Source organism: Schistocerca cancellata, chromosome 1, assembly GCF_023864275.1.
Source record: "Schistocerca cancellata isolate TAMUIC-IGC-003103 chromosome 1, iqSchCanc2.1, whole genome shotgun sequence".
NCBI lineage: Eukaryota > Metazoa > Arthropoda > Insecta > Orthoptera > Acrididae > Schistocerca > Schistocerca cancellata.
Window position 1 is genome coordinate 333,216,367 of NC_064626.1, and position 24,708 is coordinate 333,241,074.

The following is a 24,708-nucleotide window of genomic DNA, read 5'->3' on the forward strand; positions in this document are numbered from 1 at the left end:
CCACTCTAAGTCCATTTCATTGAAAACTTTGTTCGCTTTTTGAAAAATGCTCCCACTCATAATGTGTATCATTAATAGCATACATGTTCACACTCTCAGATACCGACAGCTGTGCGAAATTTTCAGCATTAATCAATTCATTCATCTAATTTTTAAATTTCAAACATCCTTTCTTTTTCACTATGCATTGCTCACTTAGTGGTCATTGCCAATTTCCAAAATATATTTGCATAAAGCATCAACTGTCAGGAAATTCTATTAATTTCATTTGCAAATTTTTTAACCAGAACTATTCCACACATTCTTACTGCCACTTGTAACATAACATCTACAGTGACAATATTTGGTTTCTTAGTCTTTGTGGTTATGTCAGAAGCCTCATATGATGCTGTTTAGTGCTTCTTAGCAATCAGTGTATAGGATTTGACAGACTTGTCTTGGACAAATTTATCTTGCAATACTGGTTCAAAAAGGTTAACAGGTTTACTGGAACAGAAATAATATTTTGTAGGTAGATGTGATATTAATTTTGCAATTTTCAGGTTTTCATTCACTAAGCATCAATAAAAACTTAAGCACACAGGTATGTAATCAGTATGGCATTTCCATAAATTGAAGTAAATGTGCATAATGCAGAAATGTTTCATTAATTTTTTCCATTTGAAGTCATAATATCCATTGTTTTATCTGTTTACACATCCCTGCTGTAGCTGGATGCTCCTGGTGCTTCATGATCTATTGATTCAGTGTTATCTGTTATCTTAATCTCTAACAGGTTTAATCATTTATCCGAGGCTAAAAGTTTTGGTTTTTTTTTTCTTTTTTGCTCTAAAATGATGTCTGCCAGTAATTTTCCACAATTTTCTGTTGCAGTTCCAACTTTGTACATCAAAGTGTGATATTAAAATTGGATTATGTTACCGCATACAAAACTCTGTATATTATGGGCTAAATTTTTTGTATATGAGGACTGTGGCTGAAACTAAGTGACTTGCTAGATCATCATAAACAACAGGTCACAAATTGTTTTTAACCATGACACACAAATAAACTTGCAACACACCTAAGCCTTGAGTGTGATTGTTGGAACCTGACGGGAGTTACTTGTTTGCCAGAAGATAAACATTGCCCAAAGTAGTGGCTATAGAGTAGCCAAACACCACAACAAGCAAATTTGAACATTTATTGTTACTGATTACATTGACTGTTTACAATATAATGTGAAAAACTGTAACCAGTGGCTATAATCAGCTACTGATTACAGTTATTCATCTTTTATTGCACAGTAAACAATGTTAGCACTGTTGTCAAAAGTGAATGAAACTGTCACAAGATAGTAAGATTTTCCACTATTTTGAAGAAATTTGCCAGACTTATGATTCCACCCATGTACCATTTTTCTCGTGCTTTCACACAGTATTCTGGACTTAACACTGATGAGTCACATTATACAAATAAAACTTTGTATTCGTGGTTGGTTGTTTTTGGGACACACTGGCCAAACAGCAAGGTCATTGGTCCCATCGGTTAGGGAAGGATGGGGAAGGAAGTTGGCTTTGCATCCCAGCATTTACCTGAAAAGATCTAGGGAAATCATGAAAAGGGAAGTCATGGAAAACCCAATCAGGATGGCCAGATGCAAGTTTGAACCATCGTCCTCCTCAATGCAAGTCCAGTGTGCTAACCACTGTGCCACCTCACTAGGTTTATATTCATAGATAAATTGTTAATTGAGTAGTACAGTGAGTACTTACCCAAAACTCCAAGACGATAATTTATAGTAACTACAACAACCCCGCTCTCAACGAAGTAATCAGGGCCATAAGCAGACCCAGACCCACTAGTGAAGCAACCTCCATGTATGTAAAACATTACTGGTTTAAGAGTAGAGTTTCCCAAAGGCAGCTGAAAATGAAAAATTCTAGTACATTATATAAACTCTTAAGCATATCATGTTTCCATATCTGCATCATATATCTGATGATTTAAACACAATTAATTTTACATAACTACTGATTACATTGTATTGGTTAATAGATAATATATTTACAACAAAAATGGAAAAAGTACATATAAAATGGAAAAAGTACATATTTAATATAACAATCATCAGTGTAGTAGTAGGTTGAATAATAAATAGGTACACTCACAGATTAAATTCAAGTTTTAATTCTATCACAGAAATTGAGATACCATGTTTTATCTATGCCAAACTTTGTGACAAGGATGGAGTAGCAATGACAACCAATATACTACACTTCTGAAATATACCAGTAGGCTACTTTAATTTGGTTTATTTCTATCACAGCTTTATGTGCTTCACTTAGTTCCTTGTATGGAAGTACAATGATAAATCTTCTAGTCTAATTATTGTGGATGTATGACACAATAACCTGTTAGTTCCTATGACATTACTAATTGTAATGGTATTTTATTAATGCCTCATACCTTCACTGAACTCAGATTCATCACTATTTTGTGAAACTCAGGCCACAAAACTTATTGTCATAGCTAGTTGACATTCACTGTTGGATAAAGGGCTACTCTACACTTTTCTGTTCATTGCAGTTTTCAGGTGTATGTGTCCATGTTGCATCTGCATGTTTTACAATGCTATGTACCTACCTTCAATTAGGGTACTGTCTTGGTATTTTCTAATCAATTGGAATTTAGTAAATATCTATGAGGATTCATCAACAATTCATTCATTTATCTGCATGTCCTGTGCACCTCGATTTCATTTTTATGATAGTCATAATTACATTTTACACTCTATTGTGTTGCCTGATCTATTCATAGAGTTTTCTTTCTATTCTAGTAATGTTCAACATCCATGTCTCCAGAACCAACTCAATGCCTTAAGGAAAAATTGATAATACATACACATTGTACACTTTCTGTTTCAGACAAATAAGAAACTTGGTTATCAAAAACCTGTTTAGTTACCAAGAACACTCAATCCTTTCTTTAATATTTTGTTTATTTCCTTTCTTGATCTTGATTTCTTGGTTCAGACATTCCACCAGTACAACACCAGATGCAAATGTTTGTGTTTCATATGTACCTCAAACAGTTTTATGTCCATGCGAGAATAATTGATCACTTTTGCATTGTAATGTACAGGGTTTAGGAAACAAAATAAATCATTTTCAGTCATTTATCACAGGACTGTCTACACATGTAGTAAGAGCTACAGAACACCAGAAAACAGTGGACAACATTTTATACTGCAAATTAGAAGGCTACAACCTAGATATGTTCTACTGTAGAACACATAATAAAGATGGTGGTGTTGCCATGAAAATGTAAGTTCATAATCACCACAGAAAAAGTGCTATGGGGAAACATTTTCTGTATTGACAAAGATTTAGAAATTGCAGTTCTTAAACTCACATTTTGTACTGTTCCTTTCTATGTCATAGATGTATGTGGAGCCCCCTGTGGAAATTTTGATGCTTTTCTGAAATCACTTCATGGAGTTTTAAGTAAATTAATGTCTGGTTGTAGAAGTGTAAATCTTGTCATATTGAGAGATGTGAACATCAACACTTTACTTGATAGTCAGGAAAGCAAACATTTTACAGGTTATATCCTGTCTTATGGCGGCAAAGAGCTTCTTTGATTGGTACCCACCAGAATAACAAACACACATAGTAGTTCAATTGATCATGTTATCACAAATTATGACCATATCATCTCAATATACATCATAAATGGTCATCTCTAAGATCATTTAGGCCAAACACTAGTGCTAAAATGTATTACCAAATTCAAACCAAGAAAAATGTATGAGCACAGGCAAATACTATCTGCAAACAACATTGCTACACTATATCATAGTTTAACCTTTAACTACATGGGTGGGGTCTCAGCAGACCCCATGCTACATTTTTTGTTTATAATTTCCATTGTTGACTCATCGTTGTAGGTATTTTCTGTGTGCCACTGATGCTTGCAATAGGTGGACGTGCGCTGCGCTCTCGCAGCAGTAAGTGCCTATTTTTCATTGTTGAGATACCTGTACACCCCACACGCACTTTTACGCAGTATGTATTTACAGTATGCTAATACAGTAATTTCCCCTTATTTCAGTATATGTACAACAATGATTCGCTTTCTTCATGATGAGGATATTGCACAACTGTTGGAAGAAGGCACTGACATAGAAGGTGAAGACACAGAACTAAATGACCCATGTGAAGATGTCGATGACATCAGTGATCATGATTCGATACACAGTGAACACCTTTCTGGTTCAGAGATGGAGCTAAGTGAAGGCTCTTCTTCTAGTGAAGAAGACGAAGAAAGCTTAGGGAACTATTTTTATGGTAAGAACAGATTCCAATGGAGTAAATCTGCCCCACATTCATCTCGTGTATGACAGCACAATATTGTACGAGAATGGACGGGACTGAAAGGACCTGCTGCTTGTAAACGTGAAATGTTGCCTGTAGAGCTGTAGAGAGTTGGGAATTATTATTTACTGATGATGTGGTAGAGACTGTTGTGCACTGTACCAACAAAAAACTTGAGGACAAATTTCACCTCCATTGTTATGGCCGTATTATGCCAACAACATTGATTGCTGTGTGTTACAAGCTTAACTTGGATTACTTCTGTTTACATCGATATTCAAGTCAAATCATGAAAATGTTAGATCGCTAAGGGCGACAGATTTTACTGGAAGAGACATTTTTTGAGGTGTAATGGGGATAAACAGATTTTTATTCATTCATTTCAATGTAACCTTTGATTACATCAGCACACGAGAAGAAAGAAAAACTACAGATAAACTGGCTTTGATATGAGGAATTTTTGAAAAGTTTATTAGCAATTGTAGCACAAACTATTCTTGTTCAAAATATTTATGTGATAATGAAATGTTGGTAAAATTTCGAGGAAGATGCTCATTCAGAATGTTTATCAAAAGTAAACCTGGAAACTATGGCCTGAAAACGCAGTGTATTTGTGATGTGAAAACTCATTACTTATGTACTTATATACTTTGGAAAACCACTTACCCAAAGAAATATCCCTTTCACAGTGCCAACACAGGATGTGCTAAAACTTGCAGAGCCATTTTATGGAACTAATAGAAATATCACTGGAGACAGTCGGTCTACGTCTGTTGAGTTAGTAGACGAATTATTGAAATGAGGACTAACATACGTGGGTACTGTATGAAAAAACAAATGAGATATTCCTTGTCAGTTTTTACCTGATAAAAGAAGACCCACTGAATCATCATTATTTAGGTTTGTTCGGGACAAGACCTTGGTATCTTTTGTTCCGAATAAGTATAAAAGTGTAGTTTTACTATCTTCCATGCATCATGAAGTGTCTGTTAATCAACAATCGAAGAAACCTGCAATTATAACACTTTTACAATGTGACTAGGGGAGGAGTTGCTGCCTTGGATTTGAAATGCTCAAATTACTCTTGCTAACGTAGAACAAGAAGATGGCCAAACACAATCTTTGCTGCAGTGCTGAATATTTCTCTTGCTACTGGATTTGTTCTTTGGGTCGATTCTAATACAAATAAAAAAGTCAGCAGAAGAGAATACATAAAGCCCACTGCAATGAGTCTTGTAAAGCCATATGTTTACAGGAGATTAGAAAATAACCCAAAGCTGGCCAAAGATGTACGGGAAATTATGTGCAAATTGGTTGGCAGAGAACAAATGTTTTCAATGCCTAATGCAGATGAGCCTGGTCCTAGAGCTTCTAAACAGCGAAGGTGTTATATTTGCCCAAGTTTGAAAGATCAAAAGAGCTCTCTAACATGTAACACTTGCAAACAATGTATTTGTAAGCCTCATTCAAAGGCAATCAATTTTTGTTTGTCCTGTGAAGCCAAAGGAAATGAATGATTTTGTAGGCACATAATGTGGTGTAATTTTTTTGTCTTGTTAGTTTTTTCTGTTTTATAATTTTTATTTGATTTTATGCTCCAATTATGTACAAAATAAAATAGTTTAGTTAGAAGTTAGTATTTGTTGATTTTTATGTCATTTTATCTGAACTATACAAACAGAAAACCAAAATGATATGTTTTTGTAAATGGCTTAAAGTTTCTGATAAGACTGATTAATATAAGCACAATAAATGACTGAAATAATAAATACATTGTCTTTTATTATGTAATATAAAAATATCCAAGTTTTTTCCAGTAAGCACACCTAAACACTGTTGGGGTACGTCTAGACCCCACACGTGACTGTACGTTACCAGAAACAGCGCGTGCACTGTACGTTACCAGAAACAGCATGTGTACTTGAAGGTTAAGCCAGGAATCAGGAGAAACAGTTATTACTGCCAGTGGGGTCAACAATAAATTGAACATGTTCACAGAAATTCTGACTGAGAATTAAATAGAGACAAGCCATTACAAAAAGTGAAAAAGTGAGTCTACAGAAAAATCAACTTTTAAAATCAAAACCTGTACCATTAGATTTTAAAACATAAGATCTGAAAGAAAAAATGGAATACATGTACAGCTTACACAGACTGACTAACTGAAGAGTTACATAAATAATTCTACAAGCATTACAAATATAAGTACCACAAAGAAGTCAGGAGATTAAAAACAGAAAGAATCCGCCAACAGATATGACATTCAGTTAATGTTTCAGACTTGCTGTTGTAAATAAAATCAGAAACAATGAAACAAACTAAAATTAATAATGTACAATTAACTGTGACTAATAATATCTCTGATATATACAGCACACATTTGAGGCCAGTAATGATGGTGTGTTCCCTGACAAGTTGAAACTGGCTGTAGTTAAACCAATACACAGAAGTCCGCCCCCTGGTAGCTGAGTGGTCAGCGTGACAGAATGTCAAATCTAAGTGCACGGGTAGATAGCAGTTCATGGAGATTATATACTCTAATAGAGAAGTACAGGAGAGGAGAAGGTCAAGTATAAGAAATACACATTTTGGTGTTCTTCAGGGCTCCATTTTAGGTCCAGTCCCATTCATATACTATGCAAATGATTTCCCAAGTTCTCTTGACAATAAGCAATTGATCACTATGTATGCAGACACTACATCTGATGTCTGCTGTGCAGACAGTGAGCCCAGCATAGCTGAAGGGATACATAACAAAATATTGTGATTGATGAAATTCTACCAAAAACCTGTATAGATTGTAAATTCTTGTGTTTATGCCTAGATGATTGACTTTCATGGAAGCAGCAAGCTGAATAAAAAAAAATAAGACACTGTTTATATGTATTAAGAAGATTATCACCATATCTTAATTCTGAAACCCTAAGGACTATATATTATGGATTAGTGTACCCTCCCTTGTCTTGTGGAATAGTATGTGGGGTGAGACATGCAAAACTAATATGAAAAGGGTTTTCATACTGCAGAAGTGAGCCTTGAGGATCATAGCAAAAGTAAAGCCAGGAATGTCTTGCAAACCCCTATTCATTAGACCCAATATTCTCACAGTTTATGCCATGTATATACTAGAAACTATAATTCTAGTGAAAGAAGACACTAAGATCAGAAAAAGAAACCTGGATGTTCTGCACTATGAAAAAAGGAATAAAGAAGACTTTCATATGGTTAACAGAATATTCACTTTAACAATGAAAAGCCTCTATGTCAAAGGAGCTGTCTTTAATAATTTGTTACCAAATGAAGTTAAGAGTTTGACAGGGGATACTTTTAAAAAGCGAATCGAGCAATGGCTTATCCAAAAATGCCCTTACAACTTGAATTTATCATGAATTATATTGTAATAAAAATGATGTAAACTAAATAAACTGTAATTGTAAAAACTTTATACTCATTTGAAAATGCTCATGCATAAAAAATTACTTGTTAAGAGCAATAAAATGAAACTGAAATTTATATACGATAATGATCAAAGCTGATGAAATGAATTAAAATTTGTGCTGTGGCTGGGACTCGAACCCAGGTCTTCTTGCTTGCTAGGCAGAAATGCTAAGAAACTGAAATTGTTTATTTATTTTCACTATCATTTTATCTCACTGTTGCACTAAAAAGCAGTGGGGAGGGGGTTTAGAAAGGAAGATTAGGGCTTGTAATTTAGGTTTTCCTGAGATAGGAAATTCTGAAAATTTTCAGTTATTCAACCAGATGGTATCATACAGAAAGCACAATATTGTGGCAAGCTGATTTCTTGACACCTTCAGGTGCTCCTGATGACTGTCTGTCTGCTGCTCTGCACCATCTTTGTATCCCCTTGCCCCTCCCACAGCCTCCAGTCAGTCAGCTCAAGGCCTGGTCCATGGTGAGGGAAGCATAACATTGGGGCTCAGTTCAATGTCTTCAATTGCATTGCTACACATGTTTCTCTGCCAGAATCATGATAATATGTCTTTGCCCACTTCAGTTACCATGATGAGATTGTATTTCAACACATATTGCTGCTGTGCTTTGACCATGCACAGGGCTAGGTCCCAGGCCTTGCTTAATTGTGCTACTATTTTTATTTATAAGTTTTTCTTGTAGTTGGATCTCCACAGCCTCAACCTCTTTTAGAATGCATTCCTATAGGTTGTTGGACTTTTGTAACAACTTGGTGCCATTGCAATTCATGACATGTGGACAAGAGTTTCAGTGCTCTGCTACAGTGGTCTTTGTTGGCAGTTCACTGCCTGTGTGTCATTTATGCTCATTCCATCTCTCCTGTATATGAGGGTTGTATCAAAAGTACAGCCTCGAGGGAAGGTGCTAAGCTAAACCTAACAACAGTGCCATGCACAATGGTTCATCCACTATCAAGCTCACCCATCTGTGATTTGCTACCTTGCTCAGTGTTGGTTTGGCAGCCATCTTAGATGGATATGTTGATCGCCGGTCCTGTCAAGTGTGAGGTTCGAGCAGTACTCTGGTTTCTTCATGCAAGATTTCCTATTAGAAATTCATCTTACTTCTGATGAAAATATCAAGAATATTAAGGGAGATTTGAAGGGATTTGGAAATTTTTTCCTGCTTTATCTAGTAATAACAACTGGATTTGCAATCACTAGGGAAAAGACAAGAATTTTGGAATCCACATGAAGTGCAAATTGAAACAAGCAGCTACTTGAAACTTCCAGTGACTAAGTTACACAAAATAAATCTTTGTTTCTGATAAGTTTCTGGTTAATCTTAAAGGCCAAGTTTCCATTGCTAGCAGATAAAGTGGTACCATGTTTATTACCACACATCTGTGTGAAAAGCTTTTCCTTTCTTATATGCATATAAAAACTAAATCCAGAAACAAACGTCACAGTGGAAGCAGTCTGAGATTGTCTTTATCTTCTGTGGACCCTCATTTCAAAATTATGTCACAATCAAAGCAAGCGGATCGTCCTCAATGAATTCTGAGGAAGGACTGAGCCAGTTAATTCCATAATGAAAATTTGTAGATTAACAAAAAAGTTCGAAATACCATCATCAGGCCTTTTGATGTGGTACAGGTGAAATGTAAAACTATATAGAAGCATTAGGGCTTAAACCATTTGCATTGATTTCAGTTACTTCCACGTTGCAATATGTACTTTTTTGTTTTACATCCATTATTTTCCTTTACGTGTTATTTTTCTTTGTGAACAATGAAGTACACTCTGTTCCTAGCACATCAAACCTTCACAATTCTCAAACGAGTGCAGATGATTTATAAAGCAGTTCCACACATGTATGACCAGTCAGTCCCACCTTTACAGCACTGCCTGTCTGCTTGGTGCACCGAGCCCTGTTGGCACCCATACCGGAACAAGTCATGGGCCTTGAAAGTGCATTGTCGCTTGTGCACTCCATTGCTGGTACACTTGAGCTTGACCACATGTGGTGTAGGCAACAGGATGGATCAGTTGGCCATAGCCCGGCTTGGGTGAGTGAATGTGGCCTGATGCACAGTTCAGCTCTACAGCCCCTTTTATAACACAATCCCAGAATTTGTTGGAGTGTTAGCTGATGCTGTCACACTTCATGACAATTATAGGGGAGATGCAGTGCTCTGCCACAGTGGATTTTGTCAGAAGTTCATTGTCCGTGTGGTATTTATGCTTAGTGCATCTCTCCTCTGCCATCTAGATAGTATGGCCACATAAATATTACTGCACTGCAAGGAATGCAGGAGATTCCTGGTTTCCAGAATCCTATGTCATCTCTGACTGAACCCAATAAGACTTTTGTCTTTGCTGGTAGGTGGAACACTCAGTTGATATTATGTTTCTGGAATATTCTTCCAGTTTTTACTGATGTGTTCCGGACATGTGTGGTAATTGCCATAACAACAGAAGTCTCTTCATCCAGAGCACGCTGTGGCTTCAGCTTCTTTGGTCCTAGAGCACATTGAATCTGGCAGCTGTTGTAACCATTCATCTGGAATGCGGCCTATAGACGTTGCAATTTGGCTGTCAGATTGTCATGGTATAAGATTTCATGTGATACGTGGACTAGTGTGCTTAACACACCTTATTGAGAAGGGCATGACAGGCGAAGGCATGCAAGTACAACTCTGTATGTACAGTAGACACTCTTTCCCAATGTACCATCTAGTTGTCACTTGATGAGCACATCCAGAAATGGAAGTTGATTATTGTTTTCTATCTCCATCATTAATTTGATGTTGAGGTGCAACAGTTTCAGGCACTGCACTAAGTCTTGAAGGTGATGTTGTCCATGCAGTCAGATTATGAATATATCATCCACATATCACAACTGTAGTAAATTCCATTGAACAGAAAATATGTTGACATAAAAACATGTCCTACCAGACTTCTTACAACACCTGAGTTTGCTGCATCAGACCAGAAAACTCATGACAGAGACAGAAAAAAAAACTACTTTCATTTCCAGATGCATTTGTCAAGTCTGCAGATGGCATAACAGGACACAGCATCTACTGTAAACGGACACATACTGATTTGACTGGCATGTCTCCAGTTGCCATGCACCTACACAATGAGAGAAGGTGTCTTAAGCACACTAGTGAACAGAGCTTGAAGAATCTTTACACATCTGCAAAAATCAGAAGAATGTCCCAGGAACATAACATGAAGTGCACATTCTGCCCACTCGTCAAAATGAAAGACTTCTTAGGATCAGTCAAGGATGATCTAGAACCTCAGAGACCAGAAGTTTATCACATCACAGCCAATGAAGTCCACTGACATGGAGAACTGCAATTCCCACATACATGTTATGAATTACAATGGCACCAAGTTGTTTCTGGGATTGCATTCTCAAAGAGTGTGCAGATATCCAGGGCACAACAGACTAATAAATAAAGTCAAAGGCTTTCAATTACACAAGGCCAGGGACCCAGCCTTGAGCATGGTTCAAAACACAGTGGCAATCTGTGTGTAAATCCATTACTGTCATGGGAATTGGCGAGGATGAGGAAGCATTTTTGCCATACCAGCAGAGCGCTTGAGGTGCCCACTGTAATGAGACTGAGGACATTGGACTGATCCATGGTATCACACTTTCCCCACCACTGTACCACAATATGCTCATAGCCAGCTGGCCAGAGGCTGCAGGCGTGGGTCAGGGGATGTCAAGGCAGTGCCCAGCAAATGATAATCAATCATCAGGAGCTCCAGAAGATGGCAAGAAGTGAGCTTTCTAAAGTATAAAGGTTTCTGGACGTTGTAACCTGGCTGAATATAAAAAAGGGTTTAACATTCAGTTGACACTGAGGTCACTACTCACAATGTATTAGTGTCCTCTGTGAAGAAACCATCCTGGAATTTCTCTGGTTTTAAGAAATCATTCTGTCACTTGGTCCAAGTGGTTTAGGAAAACCAAAGAAAACCTAAATTTTTACGATCAGATGAGAATTTGAAATGATATCCTCCTGAATGTGAGTTCAGTCTCTGATCTACTGTGCTGCCTTCTGCCTCCAAGAAGATCTGTGCGTAATCATGTGGATACATAAGTATTGCATAGATAATCATCCCTTTTTGAGACAGACCTCATCATTTGGCTTTTATTTTTATTTATTTTAGTTCATTTTATTAATCCTGTAGGAACTCAGGTACAGTCAGGTGAAACGTGATATGACATGGATCCATACATTAGAGTTCACTACTTTATTTACATGACATATATACACCATTGTGGATCAAATGTTCTAACATAACACAGGTTGTGTCCAGAATAAACTGGCAGAGAGTGTCTAGGGTATCCACTCAGAGCCACTCAATAGTCAGAGTCTCACTGGTCAAGTCCCCATGGAGGCCCCTCCCCTCCCCCATCTCTCCAGCACAGGATAAGGAGAGAAGAGGATTTGAATATCATTGTGATCATTTTTGCACAGGTACATGTGAACCTCCATGTTGTGGCTGCCTGTGAGACAGGGCATGGGTGGTCCATTTCTCAGGGGGTGAAGACACAGATGTACGTGATTGGCCATGCCATAAGCATTCTTAGTATGAGGCTTCACTGGACTATTCTCACAAAGATTGTAGGGTATGAATCACCAGGTTGAGAATTTGTAATGTGATAGGGCTGCACTGCACTGTACTTGTCTTCTGTTGTGTGAGAGGGTTGTTTGAAACCAGCAAATTGTACACCATGACTTGGTCACACAGCTGTTGAAGTCGTTCAAGAGGGAGCACATGTTGTGAAAATGGCTTGTTAAATGTAACAAGTCACACACTAAATGAGGGTGGATCCATGGTGTGCTGTTAAAACGTCTTGCTTAATGCAATGACATGTTCTCCAGGCAGCACAAGCACTGCAGTATGACAACATTGCAGGTGAGCACCTTGGCTAGCAGGCTGCACAGAATGGTGGTGAAGTGTACACAGCCATTGGCATTTGTGCACAGAAGGGCCAAAACCCAAGTGGAACCAGCAGAAGAACATGGTGAGTGGTGCAGTAAGATCAGTGTCCACTGTGCGACAAATTTTTATGTTATCAGGCAGCCACTGTAGGCAAGTATTGTCCCTTCATGAGGCAGAGGTCAGCCAAGTCGTGCTGTCTCAGTGGTATTCAGATGGAGGCATGATTTCATGGCTGACTTTCTTGATATGGAGGGAATGCCAACTTCTTCATCAGCTGTCGGGCAAAGTCATGATATCTCGGCCAGCTGGGATGGCATGACTACGAGGATTTCTTGACCGGTCAAGGGCAGCTAAATTCATGCGAGTTTGGGTTCCTGCTATCAGGAGGCCAGTGGACATTGCAGCAAGGCAAGATGGCTGCCATTGTTGATTGCATCAGTTATACATTGTTGATTGTACAAAATACAGAGCATCCCTCATAAAACAGGGTGTACCAGTTAATCATCTCTAGTCGAGCTGCTTGTGAAGTAGCCTGGATGCCCATGGCCACCACTTCCAGCATCTCTTGTAAAAAGATAATTGCATTTTTTTTAACATTACTATTATCTATTCTTTTTTAATTATATTACTGTTGCTTGAATCTCATGCATGAGATGTACTGATTTTATGTATGAGGGTCACTCCAAAAGAAATCCATCTTTTATTCTACATGTTCGAAAGTTTTACAAGAAATCCATCTTTTATTTTACATGTTCGAAAGTTCTACAGTGTGTAGATACATCCTTTAGCAACAATATTTTCATATCTCCACATAATTTCCATTCCTCTCAACTGTGTTACACCATCTTGGAACCAGCACCTGTATACCCACATGGTAAAATTCTGGACCAACCTGTTGGAGCCACTGTTTGGCAGCGTGCACAAGGGAGTCATCATCTTCAAACCTTGTTCCACGAAGAGAGTCTTCCAGATTTCCAAAGAGATGATAGTCACATGGAGCCAGGTCAGGACTGTAAGGCAGGTGTTTCAGTGTTGTCCATCCGAGTTTTGTGATTGCTTCCATGGTTTTTTGACTGACATGTGGCCGTGCATTGTCGTGCAACAGCAAAACATCCTGCTTTTGCCGATGTGGTCAAACACAACTCAGTCGAGCTTGAAGTTTCTTCAGTGTTGTCACATATGCATCAGAATTTGTGGTGGTTCCACTTGGCATGATGTCCACAAGCAAGAGTCCTTCAGAATCAAAAAACACTGTAGCCATAACTTTTCCAGCAGAAGGTGTAATTTTGAATTTTTTTTCTTGGGTGAATTTACATGATGCCACTCCACTGATTGCCTCTTTGTCTCTGGTGAAAAATGATGGAACCATGTTTCATCACCTTTCACAATTCTTCCAAGAAATTCATCTCCACCATTCTTGTACTGTTACAAAAGTTCACTGCATACCGTTTTTCTTGTTTCTTTGTGAGCCACTATCAACATCCTGGGTACCCACCTGACACAAACCTTTTTTAATGCCAACACTTTCAGTATTCTGCAAACACTTCCTTCTCCTATCCCAATGTAGCGTGACAATTCATTCACTATGATGCATCTGTCAGCAGTCTCCAATTCGCTAACTCTCTGCACATTGTCTGGAGTGTGTGCAGTATGAGGCCTGCCACTGCGAGGACAATCCTTAATATTGCTGTGCCTGCTTTCATCACATAACCTGCTTGCCCACTGACTAACTGTACTGCGATCGACAGCAGCATTTCCATACACCTTCTTCAACCTCTTGTGGGTGTTTCCCACTGTCTCGTTTTCACAGCACAGGAAATCTATGACAGCACATTGCTTCTGACGAACGTCAAGTGTAGCAGCCATCGTGAAGACATGCTGTGACAGCGCCACTCCCGGGAACAGGTCGAACTAAGTTTGGAAACAAGTGGGAAGGATGTATCTACACCTTTGACCATAAATATAATAGACTGGCCCTGACGTCATTTTCGTGGCTCCAACATCTCTGGACTGAAGTCACGTGAATGTTGGCAACACATGGTTGTTTCGTGTTGCGCTTATGGCTGTACTCAGCGTTTTGTCGGGGAAATGGCATTACATTTCACGTGTAAGTGTTTCTATGATAGTGCAGATGCGTTTATTGAAATCTGCTGAAGTGACTTTTATATGTTTTTTACACTTGAAATAGAGTATCACGTAAATTAAAGTGTTGAAAGTGATACCTGTAAAGTCAGAGTCATATTACATTTTGGAAAGTATCTGTGATAATTCGGTTACAGAAATAAGTATAATCGTTTCTCGTTCCTACTCGTAGGTTCCGTAAGGATGAAAACCGAAGGCAGCTTTGGATACAGGCCCTGAAACGGAAAAACTTTAAGCCATCTGCACATACGCACCTTTGCTCGAAGCACTTCGCGGAGAAGTGTTTTGGCAGGTTAGTTATTATTTACAGTGTATATCTATTATTTGTATTTACAGTGTCTGTCGTTTTTAAACCTAGGCTCCAAAATTATTTTCTGAAACTGCAAAGTCTCACCTTTCATCTAAAATATCATTTTTTTTAAACTGATAGATTAAACTTTTGTAAAAATAGTGGGAACTGAACCTTTGAAGTGCACCTAAAATTGATACTCTAAAATGGACCTGCTCCTAAAGTAAACAATTTTGACACCTATAGTTGACATAATTCCCATAGCCCATTTTCTTTTATAAGTGACTAGAGCTCAAAACGTGGCGAATATAACGTTTAAAGTTTTGACACGAGCCCACTCTTACTGTTTAAAAGAATTTTAACGACATTTTACTATAATTGATAGTTTATAGTAATTTCGTCCCGCTGCGCACCAGAGTGGCATTCGATGTATTTGTTAGATTTTATAAATGGTACTTTGAACAAATCCAGGTCAAATGTAGTTCTGGCATAATTTTTCACAAATAAAAAAATAGTTTTTGTTGGAAGCGTTTGGCAGTCAATTGAGAAATGTGGGGAAAATCCGATACAAACATAGGATGGCAGACTGCTGATTTGAAATCCCGCCACGTTTTGCCAACAGTCACGTGGTTTATGTTGGAGCCACACTAACCCCATAGCTTCTGCACAGCAAGGCCAGTCTACTAGTATCTATGGTCGAAGATCTACACACTGTAAAACTTTCACACATGCAGAATGAAAACTGTATTTTTACAAAAATAGTGTGCATTTCTTTTGGAGTGACCCTCTTAGGATACCCTGAAGTAGGGTGGAAAATAATGTCCAAGCACTGTGCAGTTGGTTGAAAGGCACAATTGTGAAAATGTTTGCTGTCTGGATACAGCTTGGTTAAAACTGTAATACTGATAATAACAAGCTGTCTAACTAGTTGTCTTCATCCAGCACTGTTAACGACCCTTCTTACCTGAATTTAAGTCCTATGGAGAGTGTTGAATGTGCCATTGGGAGCACCAAACATATCAGTAACATATCCCAAACAAGTCATTTCTTGCACATTGATGGAGGGTAGAAAGCCATAGATGCCCTGGGTGGTCAGTACATTACACAACTGTGGTGTTGTTTCAGATTTGAAAACAGTCTGATGTATTGCACGCTGATGTTCTATGTTGTAGTATGACATGTAAAACAGGGATGGAGGAAAATGAGTGTCATTTTGTGTGAAATGTGTAGGGGTGGGGTGCAATAATGGCTGCACTGTTGTCACACAGTAATCAGCTTGACAGGAAAATGAGAAAATATGGCATGATGTGGTAGTCATTGGTTACCATTATAGGAATCCGGGTACAGACGGGTGAGATACAATATGACATGGATCCACTACTTTATTTAAATAATATCACAATCCATCTTCAGGTGACGAGTGGCCTACTGGGACCATCTGACCGCCGTGTCATCCTCAGTGGAGGATGCGGATAGAAGGGGTTTGGGGTCAGCGCACCACTCTCCCGGTCGTTAGGATGGTATTCTTGGCCGAATCCACTACTATTCGATAGAGTAGCTCCTCAATTGGCATTATGAAGCTGAGTGCACCCGAAAAATGGCAACAGTGCATGGCAGCCTGGATGGTCACCCATCCAAGCACCGACCACGCACGACAGCGCTTAACTGCGATGATCTGACGGGAACCAGTGTATCCACTGCGGCAAGGTCATTGTCATTTAAATAATATACTTTTTGTCCAAACATAACACAAGTCAAGCACAGTTTAAACAGGCAGAGAGTATTTACTCAGCGCCACTTGATGGAGATGTTATGTTGGGGAGGCTTGCTGGTCGAGTCCCCACAATCCTTAGGAGTAACATGAACTGATTCAGGAATTTTTTGGTGCTGTCTTCCTTAACATGTTGAGCAATATATGAGATAAACAAAGGCTTGTATTGGTGCTTTAGTCAGGAACAAACAGAAACTATAAGAAATATGTACAGAATGATAACAAATATTTATTTATTTGTTGTACACACTCAGCAATTGCTGTTCATGCAAATGCTAGCGCCATTGAGTAGAAAATTCATGAATGCAAGGTGAAACCCTTCGAAACTGATGCTATATTTCTGACAGGATGTGTCAGTTCTTGGTCAATATATTTAAGGGTGCATTAACCCCAATGAACTTTTGTCATGATTGACTGTTACAGATGAACATGTTTAGTCTTATGCACAGCATAGTGCCTGTAGCATGTTCGTATACTTGGCTGGTAAACTAGATGTTTGAAGTTTTTTCTTGTACAGTATTTCTTACTTATCTTAATGTGAGAAGTGTATTGTCTGAATTTGTTAATATATTTCAGAGTAATTCTGTATACCTAAATCAGTAAGTCAAAAAGCTAGTAACAGAAGGTTTTTTTGCATCACTACATAGGCATAAGTGCCATTATAACCAATGAAAATTCCAATAATATTCTTTTATTTGATTGTTGGTTAATTGATCAAGCTACAGTATTATAGCCACTTACTTCTGGTGAGTAAATATTAAGATACAGGCAGTCTTCTTCACCACTGTCACCTCCTTTCTGTACGCACTTAGGCCCAAATTCCAAAGCATCTTTCGTGTCACTCCAGGGTGATACTGGAACTGGTGGCTGAAAATTTTTGTTGTCATTTTACTTTAATATGTACTCTGCAACTACAATACTTTCATTGATTAGTTACATAATTAATTTAACACCAATCAGTCATGCTTCATGTGACAAAAAAATAGCATACACAAACAAGTACTAACAAATAAGGTTTGTGGTGACACAAGCAGTTGAACATGTAATCGCAAATGTGAACTATCTTTGTGGCTTAGTGACATGATCTAGCAGCATCTTTGGTTATGTTTAATGGCTCTGAGTTATGTCTCTAGTTTCCTCTTGAGTTTTGTTCCTTGGTTTTTGTGTCTGTTGTAGTAATACAGTGTGTAGTTCTTACACTGCCATTACTCAATTGTGGACGGTAGTATCCACGAAGGTGACCTGAACAATGGCAGACAATAAGCAAATCAGAAGTGCAATCACTTCACTTACTAACATGGACTCTACACCTCCAAGACACTTATTGAGTGTTTCAGAAGACCTTCAGACTATTTCACAACCAGTATTAACTTTTGGGCAAGTGCAGAGTACTTCATATTATGTGTAGGTCATGGACAGTTCACCGCCAAGCTACATCATACCTCCCTCACCACGTAGTAAATTCATTGCACTGCCGTACATGTCACAACAGCCGTCTCTTTGGTTGCGGCTTCTTGAACATTCCTTTGAGGCTTATGGCATCTCAGATGATAACAACTTGCTTCCTAGGTCTATAGATAACACATCAAGAACAGAATTCTTCACTGATTGTGCAAACCTATGGACATCTGCAGCCAGAAACCACTGCAAGATGAAACTACTGGTGACAAAGCTCCTTCTGTTTTCTGATGTCACCTGTGATCATTAGTTTCCACAACCAAGGATTAAAACACCACATTTAAACAGATTTGAATGAGCCAGTTATCTTTTGTGGTGAAAAGTGCAGCAATTTCCAGTACTTCCACACCTTTCAACTTCAAATTACTGATTGCACCTCAACTTTATCAGGTTCCATGACTCAGTAAGACAAGGGGGTCCCATAAACTGGACAACCCTGGCATCATGGACGTGATTGTAGATGCAGGTGAGTGGACTGTGATGCAACTTTGACGCTCTCTAACACCAACTCTAAGGAGTTCCAACCTCTCCCAGCACCACCCACCTTACCAGAAGGTGCAGCACATAGGGTAACATCAGTCAGTATGAAGGAGGAGGAGGAGATTGGTGCTTAACGTCCCGTCGACAACGAGGTCATTAGAGACGGAGCGCAAGCTCGGGTGAGGGAAGGGTGGGGGAGGAAATTGGCCTTGCCCTTTCAAAGGAACCATCCCGGCATTTGCCTGAAGCGACTTAGGGAAATCACAGAAAACCTAAATCAGGATGGCCGGAGACGGGATTGAACCGTCATCCTCCCGAATGCGAGTCCAGTGTGCTAACCACTGTGCCACCTCGCTCGGTATCAGTCAGCATGAAAAACTGTGCTGATATCATTCAGGCTTCAGACAACTGGCATGCATATGTGCACCACCATGCAAGTACCCAAACAGGGGCTGTGAAATTATGACCAACCAATTACTCCACTGTACAGTGCCTACACACTGCTGCAAACAGCTCTGACACCACTAAAGGAATGTTTACCACTCATACTCCACTACGTGTTAACAATATGCTCCCTTATACTGCCAACATTTCTGTCTCAAACACAGCTGATGGACACACTATTCTTTACAGTGTTCCTACATCATATAGGATATACATCAAGGACATGTGTAACAATCAGGTTATTTAACTGACACAGTCTCAGATGTCATTGTCCTCCCTGCAACATCAAAACCCCCTACCCTTGTAACCACTCCCAGTGTAAAACCTGTCCCATGCACCCTCCCACCACCACCTACTCCAGTCCTGTAACCCAGAAGGTGTACACAATAAAAGGCAGAGCCACGTGTGAAAGCACCCGCATGGTTTACCAACTGACATGGCTACACTGTGAAGCCTTCTATGTGGGAATAACCAGCAACAAACTGTCCATTCTCATGAATGGACACAGACAGACAGTGTTTGTTGGTAATGAGGATCACCCTTTGGCTAAACATGCCTTGGTGCACGGCCAGCACATCTTGGCACAGTGTTACACCATCCGGGTTATCTGGATACTTCCCACTGACACCAACCTATCAGAACTCCAGATATGGGAACTTGCCCTTCAATATATTCTCTCTTCCCATTACCCACCATTACCTCCGTTGATTTCAAGTTGCTGCCCCTCGTACCTCACCTGTCATTCAACAACATCTTTGCCTCTGTACTTCCGCCTCGACTGACATCTCTGCCCAACCTCTTTGCATTTACATATGTCTGCCTGTGTGTGTGCTGTGTGTGTGTGTGTGTGTGTGTGTGTGTGTGTGTGTGTGTGTGTGTCCTGTCCTTTTCCCCCTAAGGTAAGTCTTTCCACTCCCTTAAAACCCACATCTTTTCATCTTTCCCTCTCCTTCCCTCTTTCCTGATGAAGCAACCAGGGGTTGCGAAAGCTTGAATATTTGTGTGTGTGTTTGTTTTTTATTGTGTCTATCAACATACCAGCACTTTCTCATTTGGTAAGTTAAAGCATCTTTGTTTTTTATATATATGTTTCCCATGTGGAATATTTCCATCTGTTATATTCACATGGGCAACTATTTTTATACACAACTGCATTATATAACTGACCTCTCAGTCAGAGCTTCAAACATGTTGCATGAGAAAAAAATTAAGTAATTTGTATGAAGTGTGACAGGTAGCAGGTTCCTTGGTCATGATATTATTTTCAACATAGGTGTTACTGTAACTTAAAACCATGCATTTTAACAGTAGCCATTAAAGGAGTCAGTTTCTACATTAATTACATGCTCACTCATATAGTAAAACGTTTCTAGATTATTTATATGCTCATTCATATGGTAAACTTAAAATGTGTCTTCTACTACTAGTATAGACATCTGTTGTTCAAGTATCTCAGAATTTGAGGCACAGAATGGTGGGAAATTGTTGTATTTATAACATTAGTTATAAATAACAGTCAAAACCAAAGAAACAAATGTACTCTTACATTCCAAATGCTACCAATGAAATTTGACAGCCAAAACGTCTTTATATAAAGCAAGAAATATTAGCTTAACCACTCTATTCCCCTTATGAGTCAATGGCACTTAGTGTAGTACCCAAATAATACATGAAACCAATCCAAGTAACACAAATGTGACTTTATTCATAAACCTCTGAACAATAACTGAAACAAGCCTCTCACTACTCTACACACAACAAGATAAAAGAATCATACAGAAGATACAACATAAGCAGTACGAAGAACATCTGATGTGAGCGGTACAAACTAAAAGGGCATAGTGAGAGCCAGTCAGCACTGCTCCACACTTATGTAGGTCTGAGTCAATAGTAAACAGCACAGTGGAGACCATGCCATGTGAAAGCTTTCTACAGGTGGCCTCTAATGGCCGGCTCGTACTAATACAGATGACAGTTGATTTAAGTATGCACATGCATCAACAGTACACTTGGTGCACATACATTCACAAGCACTAGTAAAAGGACACAGCACAACTCTCCCTTGTGTGAAGAGTGTGCCCAGGCTATGGAGGAGACACCAGTGGCCTGATGAGACACACATCCAGTGGATCTGGAGCAATGGGTGCCATTGCCAACAGCAGAGAGCTGGAACGTGTGGAGAAGCTTGCACACTCAAGGGCGGTGGTCCTGCATGGCACCTGACGTCACCATGGAACTGGGTGCCTTCATCATCTCTGCATTGACAATAGCAGGCAGGTCCCAGTGTAGAGGAGACAGGGCTCAACCCATCAGTAATGATGGTTGAGGAGATGATGGTAAGGTGACTGGAATAGCAGGCTGCAAAATTGACCCAAGGCCAAAGACAGACCAGCAACCAGTGTCAGAGAGCTGGAAGCCCAGGGTGCCACTTGTCCACTTGTGGAGGAGGCAGCCAGTGGGATGGGAGCACCTGCACAGCAGGCAAGGACAGGCTTGAGGCGAATGGTGGTATGCCGAGCTGCAGCGAGGGGGGGGGGGGGGGGCCTGCACCCCACAACTAGTAGCTTCCAGCATTGAGTGGGGGTACAACTAATCCAAGTGGAGTGCCACCAACCCGTCGGCCATACAGATGTCATTAAGCCAATGTCCCCAGTGGTGGACAACACTGTCCAATATCAACTTGGGCCAGCAACCAAATATTCATGCCCATACTGCTAATACCAGCAGAACGTGGCTGGACAAACCTGACTGTAGCAGGTGCAGCACAGGCCACAGAAGGTCGAGGAGCTTGCACCACTGCCAGCCATGAAATAACTCAGTGGAGCTCTGCTACTCCATGGGCATGAAACAATAAGTGCTCATAAAGCAGAGAACGGCATTATTTGTTGAAGAATCCACAACAAACTTTCTTCATTTGGAACACGGATTTACACACTAATCATCCTGACTCAACAATTGGTTTAGGGTAGAATGGCAGAGCAGTAACATGACAAGCCATGATGGGAACAAAACAATTGAATGTGTGAGAAACAAACTAGGGCCCATTATCGACAACTAAGGTAGAAGGCAACCCCTCAATAGAAAAAACCCTCAAAAGTGTACAAATTGTGACCTCAGCTGATGTCAACACACACCAGAGAATGTAAGGAAATTGGGAAAATGCATCCACAACTAAGAGTCAACAGGAAATTTAGAGGTGACCCGCAAAATCTACATGAATGTATTCCCATGGCTGGCACTGAACTGGCCAGGGGGACAGAAACGCCCTGGGAGCTGCCTCTTCTTGATCACATTGCTCAAGACCCATGTCAAAATAGACTATTTCACCATCAATCCCTCTCCAAAAAACTCATAGCTAACAGTTTAGTGTACAAAACAGCCCGGTGGCACTGGTGGAGATGTAACATGGTGGGAATGACTGCTCTGGGAGAGACTTCCATGGAGAACAGCAAAACACCATCAAAAGCATAGAAGTGATACCGTAACGAAAAATAGTTGTGCAGGAGGTACACAGCCTAACCCAGCCCTGTTAAACAAACCAAACCACCTGGCAGAGGACTGGGTCAGTGGCAATGGCAGCTGCTATGCACAAGCTTATAATTGGGAAACCCTTGACCACAGCCTGTGTTTCCATATCATGATGAAAACAAAGTAAATCATCATGATCAAAGTCAGGATCAGCACCCACAGGAATATGGAACATGGCGTCCACACTGGCATGGTTAGACATAGGTCAAAAATGGGTCTTTTAATTGTAGTGAGACAAGAATAGCGCCCAGCACTGTAGGTGGTGTGCTACTTTGTCAGTGTGGGGGTTAAACAGGGAAATCAAGGATTTATGGCCAGTAATAGGGTGGAACTTGGAGCAATACAAATTAACATGAAATTTCTGGAGAGCATAACTACATCAAGAGCCATATTTTCCACCTGAGAGTAATGCTGTTTGGTCAGAGTGAGAGATTTAGAAGCAAGAGCAGTAGGTCATTCAGAGCTATCAGCATACTGGTGCGCTAGAACCATGCTGAGACCATACTGTGAGGTGTCAGTCACCAAAACTATATGTTGGTCCAGAGAGAATGTAGCTAAACAGGGGCCAAAAGTAGTTTGGATTTCAACATTTGAAAATCACATTCGCAATCCAGGCTCCATCAAAAAGGTACATTTTTGTGTAACATTTTATGCAATGGGTGGGCCAATGTGGCCACCCCCATCAGAAATTTATGATAGCAGGCTGCTTTCCCTAGGAAGTCCACCCCGATAGCTGAATGGTCAGTGTGGTGGACTGCTGTCCTAAGGGGCTCGGGTTCATTTCCTGGCTGGGTCAGGGATTTTCTCCACTCTGGGACTGGGTGTTGTGCTGTCTTCATCATCATTTCAACCCCATCTGGCATGTAGGTCACCCAATGCGACATCAAATATAATAAGACCTGCACCTAGGAGGCTGGACCTGCCACGTAAGGGGCCTCCTGGCCAATGACGCCAAACACTCATTTCAATTTCCTTAGGAAGGCCTGAAGCTTCTTTGTGGACAAGAGATAGGCATGGACATAACAGCAGAGATGTGGCCTGGCAGAGGATGAATCACATCCTGTGGGACCTCGAACCCAACTAAGCAATAGAAGGTTGAAAAAACGGAGATTTTGTGACTTCACACCGTAAGCCTGACAACTGTAAGACAGAAAAACAAAGTTCAGAAATTTTTCAAGTGACTGGCTGTGGAGGAGCCTGTGACAACAATATCATCCAGATAATAGTACACCCAGGGGCAGGCACAATCAATTGCTTTAAACATTGTTTGAAAAAAGCAGGGAGGCTAGTCACACTAAAAGGAAGGTGTAAATGTTGGTAGGCACCAAAAGAAGCATTCTAAACCAGAATTCACTGAGACTTTTCATCCAAAAAAGCCTGCAGATATGCTTGAGAGAAGACACGCCTCCAAGATCAACTACACACTGATAGTGGTACTGAATTCACTACAGAGGCAAAGTTTCCCCAATAGCTTCCAAACTACAACCAGTGGAGATGACCATTCATTAGCCATAACAGGTTGCACCACCCCTATTCTGCTTTTACTTGATCTTTCAAGGTGACCCACACACAAAAAAAAAATGAGGCCGAACCATGGATTTCAGGGAAATATGAGCAGAAAAATTCATAGTACATCCAATAATTTCTGACAAGAAGTCCAAAAACTCCTCACACAGTGTTTCCAATTGAAAATACAGTACCTGATTGGACACAAGGTGATAGAAGTGACAGAAAATCCAAATACCTATAAGGTTTCCATCCCCAACAAGTTCTCAACACCAGCATCAGCAACCACCAAAAATGTAATGGAGCAAGCCAGAAACTTGCAGGTGCTAT

General features: G+C 39.9%; 1 protein-coding gene across 1 annotated transcript in view; it reads right to left on the reverse strand.

Annotated features, from left to right (window-relative positions):
* Positions 1 to 24,708, reverse strand: part of LOC126161345 (esterase FE4-like) — a 149,195-nt gene that overhangs the window by 69,432 nt on the left and 55,055 nt on the right. The window contains exons 3-4 of the mRNA XM_049917114.1: positions 17,704 to 17,829; positions 1,755 to 1,905 (exon numbers count right to left, since the gene is read on the reverse strand). Coding sequence (XP_049773071.1) covers positions 1,755 to 1,905; positions 17,704 to 17,829 — 277 coding nt within the window. The remainder of the gene's footprint in view (positions 1 to 1,754; positions 1,906 to 17,703; positions 17,830 to 24,708) is intronic.